Source organism: Opisthocomus hoazin, chromosome 1 (assembly GCF_030867145.1).
Source record: "Opisthocomus hoazin isolate bOpiHoa1 chromosome 1, bOpiHoa1.hap1, whole genome shotgun sequence".
Classification (NCBI taxonomy): domain Eukaryota; kingdom Metazoa; phylum Chordata; class Aves; order Opisthocomiformes; family Opisthocomidae; genus Opisthocomus; species Opisthocomus hoazin.
The window spans coordinates 3,631,989-3,650,085 of NC_134414.1; the positions used below are offsets into that span (position 1 = coordinate 3,631,989).

The window sequence follows — 18,097 nt, forward strand, 5'->3', positions numbered from 1 at the left end:
GCTTGATAACCTTGACAGTAAAAAGTCTTTGGCTATGTTAAATGAAACTTCTTGTATTTTAATTTGTGCCTGTTTCCTCTTGTCCTGCCACTGGGCACCGCTGAGAAGAGCCTGGATCCATCTTCTGTACTGTCTTTCACCAGCTGTTTAAACGCATTGGTAAGATCTCCCTGAGCCTGCTCTTCTCCAGACTGAACAGTCCCAGCTCCCTCAGCCTCCTCTTAAAGATCATCTGGTTCCAACCCCCCTGCCATCAGCAGGGACATCTTCCACCAGCCCAGGCTGCTCAGAGCTCCATCCAACCTGGCCTTGAGCACTGCCAGGGAGGGGGCAGCCACAGCTTCTCTGGGCAACCTGGGCCAGTGTTTCACCACCCTCCTGGGGAAGAATTTCTTCCTCATATCTAATCTAAATCTGCCCTCTTTTAGTTTAGAGCCGTTCCCCCGTGTCCTATCACTACACACCCTTGTGAAAAGCCCCTCTCCATCCTTCCTGTAGCCCCTTCAGGTACTGGCAGCTGCTCTAAGGTCACCCCGGAGCCTTCTCTTCTCCAGGCTGAACAGCCCCAACTCCCTCAGCCTGTCCTCGTAGGAGAGGTGCTCCAGCCCTCTGATCATCTTTGTGGCCCTCCTGTGGCCCCGCTCCAACACATCCCTGTCCTTCCTATGTTGGGGGCTCCAGAGCTGGACGCAGGACTCCAGGTGGGGTCTGACAAGAGCGGAATAAAGGGGCAGAATCCCCTCCCTCGACCTCCACGCTTGGCCACCTGTCAGGTACTCCAGTCACTTAGTGAAATCTTCATGGCCCTTCACTGATCGAGATAAGCAACATCCACTGCTCTCCGCTCATCCATGAGCCAGGCATCTCATCGCAGAGGACTACTGTGTTGGTTAAGCATGGTTTTCCTTTTCATCAGTCCAAGCCGACTACCTCCCGAACACCTCCTTGCCCTTGTCTTGAAGTGGTTTCCAGGAACAGCTGCTCCATTACATTCCCAGGGATCGAGGTGGGGCTGGCCCTGCCATTCTTCCTCCTTGCCCTTGATGAAGGGAGGAGTGACATCTGCTTTCTTCTGGGTCTCAAGAACCTCTCCCAGTCACCATGACCTTTCAGAGATAATCAAGAGTGGGCTCACAATGATGTTGACCAGCTCCCTCAGCCCTCGTGGGTGCAGCTCGTTAGGTTCCATCAACTTGCCTATGTCCAGTTTGTTTAAATGTTCCCTGACCCGATCCTTCCTCCAGCGAGGGTGGGTCTTCCCTGCTCTGGAGTTTCCCACTGGCCTCAGGGGCTTAGGATTCCTGAAGCTGGTCTTAGAATCACAGGTTTGGGTTCGGAGGGACCTTAAAGATCACCCAGTTCCAACCCGCTGCCATGGACAGGGACCCCTTCCACCAGCCCAGGGTGCCCAAAGCCCCATCCAACCTGGCCTTGAACCCTGCCAGGGAGGGGGCAGCCACAGCTTCTCTGGGCAACCTGGGCCAGGGCCTCACCACCCTCACAGGGGAATATTTCTTTCTTAGATCAAATCGAAATCTCCCCTCTTTCAGTTTAAAGCTGTTTCACCTTGTCCTGTCATGGCAGGCCTTGGTGAAAAGTCCCTCTCCATCTGTTTTATAAGCCCCCTTTATATACTGAAAGGCTACAATAAGGTCACCCTGGAGGCTTCTCTTCTCCAGGCTGAGCAGCCCCAACTCTCTCAGCCTTTCCCCACAGCAGAGGGGTTCCAGCCCTCTCACCATTTTTGTGGCCTCCTCTGGACCTGCTCTACCGGTAAAGGCTGAGGAAAGGAGGCATTGAACATCTCGGCCTTTTTCATGTCCTTTGGCATCAGGTCCTCTGCCCCACCCAGCAGCAGACCCACATTTTCGTTTTACTGCTGACGTACTTGTAGAAGTCGCTCTTGTTTTCCATCATGTCCATTTGCTTTTTGCCATTTTGACCCTTGTCCCCATAACACCCGTAATGACAGATGGGTGAAGACCTGGGAGGACCTTACCAACGTGTACAGATCCCTGAGAGGAGGCAGTGAAGGCAGCAGAACCGGGATCTTCTGGTGGTGCCCAGTGACGGGACAGGAGGCAGTGGGCACAAACTGAAATACGAGAAGTTTCACTCACGAGAAGAAAAAAATCTTTTACTGTGAGGGTGACCAGACACTGGCACAGATTGTCCAGGGAAGCTGTGGAGTCTCCATCCTCGGAGATCGTCAAAACCCAACTGGACGTGGACCTGGCCAGCCTGCTCCTGGTGACCCTGCTTGAGGAGAGGGGTTTGGTTTCCTGTGCTCTTTGCCAACCTCAACTATTCTGTGATTCTGTCATCAAACACTGAATAAGCTGAGGTATTTAATTAAATCACTTAAAAACTGCAAAAATCTTATTAACTACTTGGTGTGACCTCTTGACATACCTTTATTATTCCAGCTTAAGTTAGCTAATTAATCATGGTTTCAAGCCTCAATTTTTGTCATTCACTTTGGGATTTATAGGTACTAATGGACTTAGGGAGCTCTTAGACCTTGGCTGAGATTGGGGATTCTGCATTAGATCCTGTACAAGTACATGTGAGGGCGATGTGCTTCTCATGACACTTGTCCAGCAAAACTGGATAGAAGTAAGCGGAGACAACCCGTACTCGCTGCCTGTGCTGTGTCTTAGCGTGGCCTGGGTTTGCTTGCCTGCTTCTGGGCATTTGATGCCCTTCAGCTGGGCCTCCAGCTGCTACTGCAGAACGGTGTCGGTGGCCCGTAGGTCCCACGTCCTCTCCACCTGCTCTGTGGGCATCTCTGAGTACCATATAGAACCTGCAAAGGCACCCTAGATAGAATCATAGAATCATATTTTGGTAAGGGTTGGAAGGGACCTTGAAGATCATCTGGTTCCAACCCCCGTGCCGTGAGCAGGGACATTTTCCACCAGACCAGGTTGCTCAGAGCTCCATCCAACTTGGCCTTGAACCCTGTCAGGGACAGGGCAGCCACAGCTTCTCTGGACAACGTGGGCCAGTGTTTCACCACCCTCATGGGGAAGAATTTCTTCCTCAGATCTAATCTAAATCTGCCCTCTCTTAGTTGAGAGCCGTTCCCCCTTGTCCTATCACTACACACCCTTGTGAAAAGCCCCTCTCCAACCTTCCTGTAGGCCCCCTGGAAAACCACATTTTGAGCTAAAGATGCAGCGCTGGCTGTAATGCTTTGCTAAGTAAGGTTTCTTGTATTAAAGCAATTGCCTGGTGAAAGTCTTGGAAGGCAGATAGGTGCAGCAGATGGGAGGCTTGGAGACTGCGGGTGTGCGTTTGAGGATTCAGCTAGCCAAGAAGAAGAAAGAACATAACATGTTCACGGCGAGGTGCTCAGCCTGATTTGTTAAGACAATGAGCACATCCACATTTCTCCCGGGGAAGTTGGAATACTCTGCAGATCAAGACGAAAGAAAAGGATCTTGTGAAAAAGGACAAGCAGATGCGATCATGGCTGTATCTTATAGAATCATAGGATCATCATAGACTGGTTTGGGTTGGCAGGGACCTTAAAGATCATCTGGTTCCAACCCCCCTGCCATCAGCAGGGACATCTTCCACCAGCCCAGGCTGCTCAGAGCTCCATCCAACCTGGCCTTGAGCACTGCCAGGGAGGGGGCAGCCACAGCTTCTCTGGGCAACCTGGGCCAGTGTTTCACCACCCTCCTGGGGAAGAATTTCTTCCTAATATCTACTCTAAATCTGCCCTCTTTTAGTTTAGAGCCGTTCCCCCTTGTCCTATCACTACACCCCCTTGTGAAAAGCCCCTCTCCATAAGGCTTACCTTCAGTATTGGATACGTGCCTGCACTGATAGATTTTTTTGCCTATCCTGACATTACCATCCCAGATTACAGATGACTTCAGCGAGCTTGGAAAATTGCTGGAGGACAAGTGTTCCTCTATGAAGAGGGAAAGAGAAATTCAGTTTTCCAAGGAAAGGGCTTGTTAAGCTGGGCATGAGCTTTAAACTCCTGACATGAGAGCGATCCGGGAGGGAAAGAATCAATGAGTGTTTGTATAACGAATCCCCCAGGTGTTTTTGGAAGGGACAGGGGAAATCTGCTCCCCTCCACCGAGGCAGGGTGGAGTGCGCCTAAACCATTCCTCGCAGACATCCGAGCTGTCCGTGCGTACACAGATGGCCAAAGGGGACCCCACGGCCGCCTTTGTTTCAGCCTCTGAAGGCTAGGAAAATTTTGCCTAATATCTAATCAAAATCTCCTTCGTTACAAACGCAGCTGATTTCTTTTGTTTCACTTCTGCCTGGTAGCTATGCAGAAAAATTAATAACTGATGCTTTTGTAGGAGGGGTGGGGTGTTTTCGCCAGACTTCTAACATGACTTCCCCCTCCTTCCTCCGCGTCTTTTTTTGGCTGTGGTTTCCCTCTTTCCCCGCTGGACCAGACCAGTCTGGTTCTTGAGCGTTTCCTGGTGATTCCTTAATTTCCTGTCATTTCTGTTGTTCCGTAGCCTGTCGCCAGGTTTTTTTTTTTTTGTCTCCAGACCACAGCGCTGAGAGTTTAGAAACGGCAAGCCTGAGGAAGCCTTGCCCTGCGACGTGAAAAGCAGTGATTTACTCCCCACGTCAAACTGATTAAAGTCGGCACCACCTCTTTTTCCCCCCCTCGTCGCAGCATTGGTGTTGTGTGGCTGTTTGATGGGATGGGCTTAATTTAAGATTGCCCAGGAAACCTGCTCCCTCGCTGTCCTCTCTCTGGTCATCCACGATACTCAAATTATTTTTAATCTACCATTCAAGCCGTTAATGAAGAGGGTGATTAGGACCACTACTGTGTCCAGTTCTGGGCTCCCCAGTTCAAGAAAGATGAGGAGCTACTGGAGAGAGTCCAGCGGAGGGCTACGAGGATGATGAGGGGACTGGAACATCTCCCCTACGAGGAGAGGCTGAGGGAACTGGGCTTGTTCAGCCTGGAGAAGAGAAGGCTGAGAGGGGACCTTATAAATGCTTACAAATATCTGAAGGGTGGGTGTCAGGAGGATGGGGCCAAACTCTTTCCAGTGGTGCCCAGTGACAGGACAAGGGGCAATGGGCACAAACTGAGGCACAGGAAGTTCCGTCTGAAGATGAGGAAGAACTTCTTCCCTCTGAGGGTGACGGAGCCCTGGCCCAGGCTGCCCAGGGAGGCTGTGGAGTCTCCTTCTCTGGAGATATTCAAGACCCGCCTGGACAAGGTCCTGTGCAGCCTGCTGTAGGTGACCCTGCTTCGGCAGGAGGGTTGGACTGGGTGACCCACAGAGGTCCCTTCCAACCCCTACTATTCTGTGATTCTGTGATTCTGTGACCAGACCCAGAGCTAGCCCCAGTAGCCAATGTGAGAGGCTGTCCTGGCATGGGAGAGGATCATTAACTCGTGGAAAATAGTTTTTCAGCTAGTTGTGCATCCATCTGAATAGTGGTTATAGCTAGACTAGCTATTTTTTTTTCTCACTGTGCTTCTAAGAATGGTTTTTTTCGCATGCTTCCAAACGAAAAAGAGGAAATATTTCTGGCGTGCTGTTACTCAGGGTGCTGAGGACAGGGTTATCCTGCAAAACAGGGATGTAGCCAGACAATACGGGAACTAACGGGTGAGCTGGGAAGCGGCACGCAAGGAAGCCTCGTGGAATGAGCCTGCGTCTGCTGGAATTCCGGCTCCGTCTCGGGATGAGCCCTGCTGTACCCAGCCTGGCAGCTCTGCGGGGCTGCGAGTGTGCCTGGCAGCTCCGGGACTGCGCGCAGGCTTTTGTGTTGGTGCAGCGCTGTGCCTGAAATGAAATAGTTTCCGTGAGCCAAGGGGTGTTGGCACTAAACCGTATCGAGCAGAATTTCATAACCTGTCTTCATGAGGTTAAGAGCTATCGCTCCTTACCCCGCTCCCACTCCCTAGAGCTTCTCCATCTGGGACTCAGAGTTGCTTTCCTCTGATGCCTTCATCCCACACTCCTGGCTCCCCAGCCAGCTCTTCTCCTCCTTTCTCCACGGAGGTGTAAGGGCAGGATTTTGAGTTCCTTTGCAGTGGTTCACAGAATTCCAGAATGGTCAGGGTTGGAAGGGACCCCTGGGGATCCCCCAGTCCAACCGCCTGCCGAAGCAGGGTCACCCAGAGCAGGATGCACAGCACCGTGTCCAGGTGGGTCTGGAATATCTCCAGAGAAGGAGACTCCACAGCCCCCCTGGGCAGCCTGTTCCAGGGCTCCGTCACACTCAGAGGGAAGAAGTTCTTCCTCGTCTTCAGCTGGAACTTCCTCGGCTTCAGTTTGTGCCCATTGCCCCTTGTCCTGTCGCTGGGCACCACTGGAAAGAGTCTGGCCCCATCCTCCTGACCCCCACCCTGAAGAGATTTAGAGGCGTTTCTAAGGTCCCCTCTCAGCCTTCTCTTCTCCAGGCTGAACAAGCCCAGCTCCCTCAGCCTTTCCTCACAGGAGAGATGCTCCAGTTCCTGCTCTCTTATTTTCTTGCTTTATTTCCTTACGCATTTCTGTGCAGGGCAAGTTTTGGACAGTGCAGGAGGTATCTCCTGCATGAGCTGCTCAGTAGTACGTGGGCAACCCCTAACACAGCGCATCTGCTAGTCCTTCACTTTCTCTGCAAAGAAAAATCGTGGCTATCTTGGTCTTTACATCAGGTAAAATACCCTCTCACCCCAGGAGATGAACCTGTATCGTTACCTGTTTCCTCCCTCATCCCCTAATTATCCCATCAGAGGAGGAGATTGGGTTGAATTAGTGTGAGTTGTTCTTACGGAGTTGATGTTAGTTTGGTGTCTGCCTGTTACCTGCTAGATACTTGCTAATGACCTAACAATTAGTTGTAGTACCCGTCTGCATATTGAAAGTAAGCCTACTGTTTTGCTGTTTTCAAGTAGCTGCCTCCTCTCTCGGTCCCCTACTTCTCCACGACCTTAAAGAAAACCCCTTTGCTCCAGGAAGCCTCAAAGAAGCTTTCATAATTATTTCTTTGCCCTCTTCCCATTAACTGATGGGCTTTTTCGTTTTCTGTCTTACTTTTCATTCATGTCTAAATCCACTTCTTGGTGGCTTTATGTGCCTTTTCTCAGCTCCCCACACCAAGCTTTTGAAAATGAAGAAATGGAACAAGAGGTATGGGGGAAAGCAGTGGTTTCTGTGCCCTGGCATCAGTGCTGGATGCCGAGTCGCTCCATTTGGAACATAAATCAGGCAAAATTAGGTGATTCTACCCCTCTGCCCCGCTCTGCTGAGGCCCCCGCGGGAGTCCTGTGTCCAGCTCTGGAGCCCTCAGCACAGGGCAGAGCTGGAGCTGTGGGAGCGGGGCCAGAGGAGGCCCCAGCAATGATGCGAGGGCTGGAACCCCTCTGCTGGGAGGAAAGGCTGGGAGAGCTGGGGCTGCTCAGCCTGGGGAGGAGAAGGCTGCGGGGAGAGCTTATTGCTGCCTTTTTACCAAGGCCTGTAGTGACAAGATACAACAGCTTTAAACCGAAAGAAAGTAGGTTTAGATTGGACATAAGGAGGAAATTCTTTACTCTGAGGGAGGTGAGACACTGGAGCAGGTTGCCCAGAGAAGCTGTGAATGCCCCACCATTGGAAGTGTTCAACGCCAGGTTGGACAGGGCTCTGAGCAACTTCATGTGGTGGAAGGTCATAGAATCATGGAATCATTTAGGCTGGAAAGACCTTGAAGGTCACTGAGTCCAATCATAAACCTAACACTGCCAAGTCCACCACTAAATGTCCCTGCCCACAGCAGGATGGTTGGACTAGATGATCTTCAAAGGTCGCTTCCAACCCAAACCATTGTGTGATTCTGTGAAAATCTGTTGGGAAGACTTGTCTTGGGAATGGCATTGAAATTGTTGGTACTAGCTTATTTAGGGTGTAGCAAGCGAGGGAGAAATGACAGTATGTTAATAGCTATCACCCACATTAATGTTTTTTTAGTGTCATCTCCTGCTTCAGCTGGAACTCCAAGGCTCAGAACTAGATTAAACGATAGAACCATAAAATGGTTTGGGTTGGAAGGGACCTTATAGATCATCGCTTCCAACCCCCCTGCCAGGGGCAGGGACCCCTTCCACTAGACCAGGTTGCTCAAAGCCCCATCCAACCTGGCCTTGACCACCTCCAAATCTATTTTTGTCCCATTTGGCTTTGCATGAGAACTGGTCTGGAGCCTGTTGTGGTACAGGAGCTGCTTTTGGGGTGAAAAAATTTTAGAGGGTTGCATTTTTGTTCAGTAGATCAGTCTTAGCTCAGCTCAGTTCCACCTCCGGTTTGCTGTGACCACAGCTGCCCGCGGCAGGGCAGGAGAAGGGACTGGCCATGCCGCGTGTTGTCCTCCCTGTACGTGACAGCCCAAGGTCTTCCTACATCTCCAACCGTACTGATTCTAACGCTGCTGAAAAAGTTGCAGATTTGTGGCTGAAATGTTCTGAGTTTTAATTTCTTGTTTCCAAATATGCCCCAATCCGCCAGTGCCGAGCTGTATGGGTACATGATGCATGCCACTGGTGTATCTTCATGTAATTTAGTTTACATCCTTTTAAAAGAACTAGAGTAGCTACTCTTGGGGGAAAACTGTTTCCAAACCTTTCCGTAGTCAGAAACCTTCTAACTTCTTGTTTTGTGTTTTGAAAACATGAAGATCTCATCTTCATCTGCAAGTATAAACACTAACTGCTGGAAGTTAAAAGGAAAAACAGTGCAAACCTCAAGGTTTTGATTATCCCTGCCAGGAATAAAGGGAAGCTAGAAAGTCTGCTGAAAGTTTCCGTGGAAGCTGGGGGCGAGGGGGATTTGCTGCTGCCAGTGGCAGAGCTTTGCCTTGCCGGGTGGCATCGGTTTGGCAAAACCCGGGAGCCTCTGAACGACAGACAGGGAACTGAAGGGTTTCTGAATCGAGCTCAACTGATTCAGCCCGTGCTGCTGAATTCACCAGATGGATGTTTCTGAATCTTTCGCCAGTAAATGTAAAATCTGCTGGCCAGGAGGGCGGATTAACGGTGACGGTGTGTAACGCACGCTTCTGTGTGCTGCCCTTGAGAGGATGGAGTCACTCGAGGGGATTGGGGCTACGAGTCAATCGTCTCTTACGAAGAGAACCAGCATTAAATAATTAGAAAATCTTTTGTCCTCTCAAATAATGCAGAAATCAATTATTTCTTCCAAGATTGAGCACAATAGGATGAAACTACTGTCTGCCAGCATAAAAGACCAGGATGCCGGGTTTGTTCCTGCTGCTGCAACTGTTCTGGTGTGATCACCCTGACTGGAAGGAGCATCCCAGTGCCAGCGCTCCCAAGTCAGCTTCCTTCAGAAACCATCTCTGTTGACCCACAGATCACCGGAGAGGAAGAGCAAGCAGGAGTTTTGCTGCAAAATCAAGTAAAAAGCTGTTTCTTCCATCATCTACCCATTTCCATTGTCGTCCTAGGCCATAGCACGCATCAAAACAGCTCAGCAGCCTTGTCCTGGACCTGAACGTGCAGAATTAGCACGTGGAGGTGTGCTGGAGGAACACGCGTGATGCTCTGACCATCTCACCTTCCTCCCCAGCTGCATCCCGGTGCAAGGACGAGTCCGGTTCAATTTGCAGCGGTTCTGTGCCGATGGCAGCATGCTTGGCTTGACACCAAACTGGGAGGAGTGGCAGCGGATACACCGAAGGCTGTGCTGCCATCCAGTGAGACCTGGACAGGCTGGAGAGTTGGGCAGAGAGGAACCTGATGGAGTTCAACAAGGGCAAGGGCAGGGTCCTGCACCTGGGGAGGAACAACCCCAGGCACCAGTACAGGCTGGGGCTGACCTGCTGGAGAGCAGCTCTGCGGAGAGGGACTGGGAGTGCTGGGGGACGACAGGGTGACCATGAGCCAGCAGCGTGCCCTGGGTGCCAAGAAGGCCAATGGGATCCTGGGGTGCATCAGGAGGAGTGTGGCCAGCAGGACGAGGGAGGTTCTCCTCCCCCTCTCCTCTGCCCTGGGGAGGCCCGAGCTGCAGTGCTGTGTCCAGTGCTGGGCTCCCCAGTTCAAGAAAGATGAGGAGCTACTGGAGAGAGTCCAGCGGAGGGCTACGAGGATGAGGAGGGGACTGGAGCATCTCTCCTACGAGGAGAGGCTGAGGGAGCTGGGCTTGTTCAGCCTGGAGAAGAGAAGGCTGAGAGGGGACCTTAGAAATGCCTCTAAATCTCTTCAGGGTGGGTGTCAGGAGGATGGGGCCAGACTCTTTCCAGTGGTGCCCAGCGACAGGACAAGGGGCAATGGGCACAAACTGAAGCAGAGGAAGTTCCAGCTGAAGCCGAGGAAGAACTTCTTCCCTCTGAGGGTGACGGAGCCCTGGCCCAGGCTGCCCAGAGGGGCTGTGGAGTCTCCTTCTCTGGAGATATTCCAACCCCGGCTGAACGTGGTCCTGTGCAGCCTGCTCTGGGTGACCCTGCTTTGGCAGGGGGTTGGGCTGGGGGATCCCCAGAGGGCCCCGCCAACCGCTGCCGTGCTGGGATTCTGGGATTCTGGCTGGGGGCAGCCACCGTGCAGCGTCACTTTAACCCAGAAACTATGACAGGTTGTTGTAAACGTAGATACACAGTTGTGCATACATTTTTGTTTTCATCTCTTCTACACAGAGTTAGAAATCTGGGGTCTCTGTCTTTTGACCCATCTATAAAAAGTACAAGTTGTTGCATAAAGATGCTGTACATAAAGTTGCCTCCACCCGATGTTAGCTAAACTGGCACAACTTTATAGATAAATATAGTTCCGTTCTTTCAAATCCCTTTTGGCTTGCTGAACGCATGTAAGCAATGAAACAGTTGGATGTGGCTCGTCTTCACTGCTGCATGTTTCCCTCGGGGTAGCTCGTGCGCTTTTATTACCCTGGAGGGATAAAATACACCTTTTTAGCCATGAAGATAAGGTTTGAGACAAGCCTTAAACATTCAGAAGTAATTGAAGGTTGCCGCCGCTCTTGGGAACTTCCGTGGAAGTTCAGCTTGATAAAATTCACAAAGAACTGGAACTGCTCAAGGACACAAATGAAAAAACACATTTTTGAGAAGCCAGTGGAAGGTTTCCAGCGCGGCCGGTTGCAGGCACGGAAGCAGGAGCGAGGAATGCAGCCTGGCCTCCCCAGCATCGCCACTGCTCGGGATTTTTATCACGCATGTTGGGACATTTTGAGGGTTTTTCCTTTAAAAACAAGCCGAGCTCACGCAGGCGGGTGAGTAAGAGGGAACAGCAGCTCTGGGTTTTTTTTAAAAGAAAGAAGCCATATAGTCTGCATGCTTGATGTTTGATTACAAGAGGGTTTCTCTGCCGCCTTTAAAGCAAGTGTTAAAGAAATACTTGGTGATTTGTTCAGCTCTGGCATTGGCAGTGTTCCCTCTCCGGAGCTCCTCGAGCGGGAAGGTCTGGAGTTCGCACTCACCGGTGGGGAGGGACTGGAGTTACGGGGCTTTCCTCTAAGAACTTTAAAAACAAGTCGGTGGAAGGCAGGCCGGGTGCAAACGGGATTTAGGCAGTCTTTAAATGAATAGAATAGAATAGAATAGAATAGAATAGAATAGAATAGAATAGAATAGAATAGAATAGAATAGAATAGAATAGAATAGAATAGTAGGGGTTGGAAGGGACCTCTGTGGGTCGTCTAGTCCAACCCCCCTGCCGAAGCAGACTCACCTACAGCAGGCTGCACAGGACCTTGTCCAGGCGGGTCTTGAATATCTCCAGAGAAGGAGACTCCACAACCTCCCTGGGCAGCCTGGGCCAGGGCTCCGTCACCCTCAGAGGGAAGAAGTTCTTCCTCATCTTCAGACGGAACTTCCTGTGCCTCAGTTTGTGCCCATTGCCCCTTGTCCTGTCACTGGGCACCACTGAAAAGAGCTTGGCCCCATCCTCCTGACACCCACCCTTCAGATATTTGTAAGCATTTCTAAGGTCCCCTCGCAGCCTTCTCTTCTTCAGGCTGAACAAGCCCAGTTCCCTCAACCTCTCCTTGTAGGGGAGATGTTCCAGTCCCCTCCTCATCCTCGTAGCCCTCCGCTGGACTCTCTCCAGTAGCTCCTCATCTCTCTTGAACTGGGGAGCCCAGCACTGGACACAGTACTCCAGATGAGGCCTCACTAGGGCAGTGTAGAGGGGAAGGAGAACCTCCCTCGTCCTGCTGGCCACACTCTTCTTGATGCACCCCAGGATCCCATTGGCTTTCTTGGCACCCAGGACACACTGCTGGCTCATGGTCACCCTGTCATCCACCAGGACGCCCAGGTCCCTCTCCGCAGAGCTGCTCTCCAGCAGGTCAGCCCCAGCCTGTACTGGTGCATGAGGTTGTTCCTCCCCAGGTGCAGGACCCTGCATTTGGCTTTGTTGAACCTCATCAGGTTCCTCTGTGCCCAGAATGGTGTGTTTCAGCGCCAGGGCTGTGACCTGTCCCCGGGGAGGGGGCAGATGTGGCCGTGAACCGGCGGGTGCCCGCCGGGGCAGCCGGCCGCTGGGTTTTCGATTTACTTACCCCGCCGTGAACTTCTCATTTCAGGCCAATGTGTCTGAGGAATCAAAAAGCTTCCTCAGCAAAACAAGCGGTGGAGCTGCCGCTTTATATCCCTTAATTTCAGCGAGCTGGGAAGAGGAAATACCACTGATGCTTCCTCCTCGCTGTCGTACCCGTTTGACCCCGAGCGCGGCGCGTGGGGATGCTGAGCCGTGCTGGCCCTGCCTGGAGCGCTGATACCAGCTGAGCCAGGCCGGTTGTTCAGGGGTCGTTGTTTTATGCCGGTTGTTCCCTCTTCCAGCCGTGCTCCTCCGACTGTAGTGCAGCTTGCGCCGCGCAGAAGCCGGAGGGAGCTTTGAGGCCAGCGTGAAGAAGGGAGTCATTTGGGGAGCAGCAGACTCCAGGGATGGAGGTTAAACTATAACCCCCTGCCAATACACTTTTGGTTTCTGAATTCCCGAGGGGGAAGGGAGGAAGTGGGAGCAGGATGGGGAATTCCTGCCGGACGGAGCAGCCTGCCTGGCTTCGAAATATTGACCTCGGGGAGCGCATTGCAAGCGGAATAAAAGCTGTGCTTGCTGCGGATCGGCGGGACAGCACTGCAAACGGCTGCGAAGGTGGAGGGGACGTGGAGGAGTAAAAACACTTTGTTGAGAAAATAGAGAGCGTTCTCGATGCGTTCACTTAAATGGCAGAAGGGCACGGGTGGGGATTCGGGATGTTGCCCTGCTGCTGTCAGCCTGTGTTTCTTGGAGTAGACGCTTCAAGCCTGGTTTTATTTCTAGGACTCGGATTCCCTGCGACATCCCAGGGCTGTTACTGAACCTCTGCGTTTGCATCCTCCTAACAGTCCCCTGATTGCTTCAGTGCTTGTCAAGAACTCTTCAGAGTCTCAGAAGAAACTATAGCAGTGCCAAATGGTGTTCCTTGGCCACCCTTCTCCCAGTGTTTCTGTGTGTTAAACAGAGCTTGGGTAGCAGCGTCGTAACATAAATACACGTGCTTGAAGAAACGCTGCAGAGATGCTTGTGCAGTCCCTGGAGAGCTTACCCTTTTGGGGAAATAATGGACAACCCCAGGCATAATACGCTAAAAAGTGATTCCTTTTTTTTTCTTTTCTCTTTCCAGATTTTATATTCAGAGCACCCATTAAGTTAAGCAAACCGGGGGAACTCCGAGAAGAATATGAAAGCCAGCTAAGGAAGGTACGGTATTGTGTGTCGTTGGAGTTTTTATTTGAGAATGACTTGGATTTCCTGCAGGAATGCCATCCTACCTGTAAGGAAACCTGAAGGGCTGTTTATTCCTGCTCCATGACAAAGGTCATTTACTCCCTTTATGCTGCTCAGCCAGTTCAGGAGAATGCTGGCAGTAATCGAACATGGAGAAGCTAGGTTTTGCTGTCTTAGGCCACCTTCCAGAACATGGAAGAGCACCTTGCTTGTTGGACCTCAAGTGACCACTCGGTCACACAGCGTTGAGTAGAGCATCAGTATTTGTGGATGTAATTCCAGAAAGGCTTTTGCAGCACAAGGCGTTTTCTCGCTACCGCCTTAACATCCATCTCAGAAACCATCTATTCCAAACTACAGCTTTCTGTCTGGTTTTAGGCAAGAAAAAAATGTAATTTAAAGACAAAAACTGAGAAGGGAAGAAAAGCTTTTCGGCTGTTTTGGAGTTAAAGTCTGGGAAAATATTTTCTACATTTAAAAAGGGATTTTTTTCTTAATCTAAATCACCGAAACGTCTCCGGTGGCCAATCATTTATGGAAATTGGCTGCTTTTTAAGTGAGAATCATTACTGTGAAAGCAACAACTGCTGCAGCCGAGCGGATACTGATTTCCATTGCAGCCCCTCTCGTGAGAGTCGCCCGTAACTTGCTGAAACATTCACGTTGCCGCTCGTAGCTCCCGCTTCTGTCGTCCCTTCCTCTGCCGGGACCTGCGCGCCGTCCTGCCAAAACCCCGTGGACTCTGCCCCGCTGCTGGTGTCTGTGTCGACAGATTTAATCGCTGGCTCGGGGCCTTGATCTCTGATGGTGGTTTTTCCGGGAGATGAGGCCAGCCTCTCGCTGATTAGTTTACCTGCTGGGGAACAGGAACAGAGGTTTTTTTTCTCATCGTTGAAGAATTTTCTTTGGGTTTTCACTTGAAGATCTCAACAACCGTAGAAAGCGTTGGGAAGCTGATGTTTAGCTAGAAGAAAAAACCTTGTCCACTGAGCGATGCTAAGGAGGAAATTGCTGCTTGAGTGAGATTTAAGGTAAATAACTAGTCTGGGAAATGCATGGAGGTGAGGAGACAATTAGAAAATGTGGAAGGGTCTTCGCTCCCGCTTCTCCATGTGAGGAATTAGCAGTGACACTGATGGGCAGTGTCACTACAGGTCATTAGGATCACTCGGACCTGTCATTAACTGAACTGAAGAATTGCAGACTGCTCTGGTCTGGGTGACTTCTGCTCGGTCCCATTGTGCGTAAAGCCTGGTGACCTGGGACATTTTTAGCAAGGGCGAGATGCTTTGTTGAGAAACAGTTGGTTTAGGCAGCGGTGTAAGACTTAAGTGCAGACAAATCATGTAAAAATCTCGTTTATTAGTTAACTTAAACATGCGTCACTGTATTTGGCAAAGTATTTTTTTTTCACTGTCACCTTTAGGATGAGTATACCCAGCGTATCTTTGGCTTAAAGAAGAAATAAAGCTTTTTCTGTAGGTATTAACGTTAAACCTCGCTAGGATTTTAGAAATCAGCAAGTGGGAGAGTTTCCATGATGATATTGGAGCTAACTCATCATTGATCCCGCCGGACTTGTTGCTTGATGTCTTCAGTCCAGCTGCAAGGCCAGGATTTCCCGGGTGTCCAGAGGAGCAGGAACTGCCTGAGGTTGTGGGCACAGGACCTGAGCTCTGCAGCTCTTCCAAGGGCAGCCAGACTGATGTGTATCCGGACCTTCTGGAAGGATTAAACCATGTTTTCTCCCATGGTCCATAAAAATTTTATAGGAGCATTGCATCCATGCAGGACAGAGTGGGTATTTTGTCACTGCTTGTTAATCCTGAGCACTCCGTTATTGACTTTAAATATTATATATATTTAAATTATATATTATAATAGTATATATATTTAAAGTATATATAAATATATATTTATGTATTATACGTTAGTATAATATTATATATATTTAAAGTATATATATTTCAACAAGGCCAAGTGCAAGGTCCTGCACGTGGGGCGGGGCAATCCCAAACACAAGCACAGGCTGGGCGGAGAGTGGCTCGAGAGCAGCCCTGAGGAGAAGGACTTGGGGGTGCTGCTGGGTGAGAAGCTCAACATGAGCCGGCAATGTGCACCTGCAGCCCAGAAAGCCAACCGTGTCCTGGGCTGCAGCAAGAGCAGCGTGGCCAGCAGGGCGAGGGAGGGGATTCTGCCCCTTGACTCCGCTCTCGTCAGACCCCACCTGGAGTCCTGCGTCCAGCTCTGGAGCCCCCAACATAGGAAGGACATGGATGTGTTGGAGCGGGGCCAGAGGAGGCCACGAAGATGATCCGAGGGCTGGAGCACCTCTCCTCCGAGGACAGGCTGAGGGAGTTGGGGCTGTTCAGCCTGGAGAAGAGAAGGCTCCGGGGTGACCTTAGAGCAGCTGCCAGTGCCTGAAGGGGCCGACAGGAAGGATGGAGAGGGGCTTTTCACAAGGGTGTGCAGTGATAGGACAAGGGGGAACGGCTCTAAACTAAAAGAGGGCAGATTTAGATTAGAGATTAGGAAGAAATTCCTCACCATGAGGGTGGTGAAACCCTGGCCCAGGTTGCCCAGAGAAGCTGTGGCTGCCCCCTCCCTGGCAGGGTTCAAGGCCAGGTTGGATGGAGCTGTGAGCAGCCTGGTCTGGTGGAAGATGTCCCTGCTGATGGCAGGGGGGTTGGACCCAGATGATCATTAAGGTCCCTTCCAACCTAAAACATTCTGTGGTTCTATATGAAGTGAGCACATCTGAAGCATCGTCAGGCTGCAGCTGAAGAGGTTTTTGCAACTGCTTGTTGACTTGAACAAAAAGAGACGACGTGCGGTCCAGTGCCAACACTTCTCACTTCGCCACCAGTCAAAAGGAAATACTTTGACGTGTTTCTGGCATTTTGGGCATGTTTTTGTCTCGTTCCTGTTCGGCCTGCTGCCTTCCTCTTTTTGCTCGCTGGCAGATGAGAGGTAGGTTTCTTTCCCCTCCTGACTTAAACTCACTTTTTATGAACCTCGTCTGAAAGAGCTGGGGGCGGAGGGGTTCTCTGAATCATCACCCAAGAGAAAAGGGCGATGTCATTTTGCTGACAAAATGGCAACTGGTGATGCACCCGCGCTTTTTCCTTATTCCAGGCAAAGCTATGGCTGGTGCTGCTTAGGGAGAGTTTCTTGGTGTCTCTGAACTTCTGAATTAGGCAGAAGGGGAGGAGAAGTCGGGTTTGGGAATTGAAGGTTGTGGATAACTGGGCTTCCCTCTCTGTCTCGAGGCCAGAGGTTTCATCTCAGCTTCCTGGCCCATGAAACGGGGATAACCCGTGCTGGCTTTCCTGCGGAGGAAGGGAGAGGAGCATTCAAAAGCTTTTATGTCTCGCAGATGCGAGTTGTGTTATAAATCCTCGTTCTTGACCTGCTTCCTCAGCCTTTTGCAGCTGAAAGCTAAGTAGTTACCATCACTGGGGAGGAACAACCCCAGGCACCAGTACAGGCTGGGGCTGACCTGCTGGAGAGCAGCTCTGCGGAGGGGGACTGGGAGTGCTGGGGGACGACAGGGTGACCCTGAGCCAGCAGTGTGCCCTGGGTGCCAAGAAGGCCAATGGGATCCTGGGGTGCATGAGGAGGAGTGTGGCCAGCAGGGCGAGGGAGGTTCTCCTTCCCCTCTGCTCTGCCCTGGTGAGGCCCCATCTGCAGTGCTGTGTCCAGTGCTGGGCTCCCCAGTTCAAGAAAGATGAGGAGCTACTGGAGAGAGTCCAGCGGAGGGCTACGAGGATGAGGAGGGGACTGGAGCATCTCTCCTAGGAGGAGAGGCTGAGGGAGCTGGGCTTGTTCAGCCTGGAGAAGAGAAGGCTGAGAGGGGACCTTCGAAATGCCTCTAAATATCCGCAGGGTGGGTGTCAGGAGGACGGGGCCAGACTCTTTCCAGTGGTGCCCAGCGACAGGACAAGGGGCAACGGGCACAAACTGAAGCAGAGGAAGCTCCAGCTGAAGACGAGGAAGAACTTCTTCCCTCTGAGGGTGCCGGAGCCCTGGCCCAGGCTGCCCAGGGAGGTTGTGGAGTCTCCTTCTCTGGAGATATTCAAGCCCCGGCTGGACACGGTCCTGTGCAGCCTGCTGTGGGTGACCCTGCTTCGGCAGGGGGTTGGGCTGGGGGATCCCCAGGGATCCTTTCCAACCCTGAACATTCTGTGATTATGTACTGAAGAATTTTTATTTGAAGTGGATAATCTTGTACTGTAGTTTTCTCAGCTGGCTTTCAGAATGAGATGAAACGTTTGCCCTCTGTGCAGGATAGCGAGATTTTTTCCCCCCCTCTTTCACACAGCGCGCTTGGTGCTTTTGTATTTTATATTTATCCAGAGGAGGAGATCGTTTCTGCGTACTGAGAAC

General features: G+C 51.2%; 1 protein-coding gene across 1 annotated transcript in view; it reads left to right on the forward strand.

The window, feature by feature from the left end:
* Positions 1 to 18,097, forward strand: part of RNF169 (ring finger protein 169) — a 36,897-nt gene that overhangs the window by 3,376 nt on the left and 15,424 nt on the right. The window contains exon 2 of the mRNA XM_075414781.1: positions 13,608 to 13,684. Coding sequence (XP_075270896.1) covers positions 13,608 to 13,684 — 77 coding nt within the window. The remainder of the gene's footprint in view (positions 1 to 13,607; positions 13,685 to 18,097) is intronic.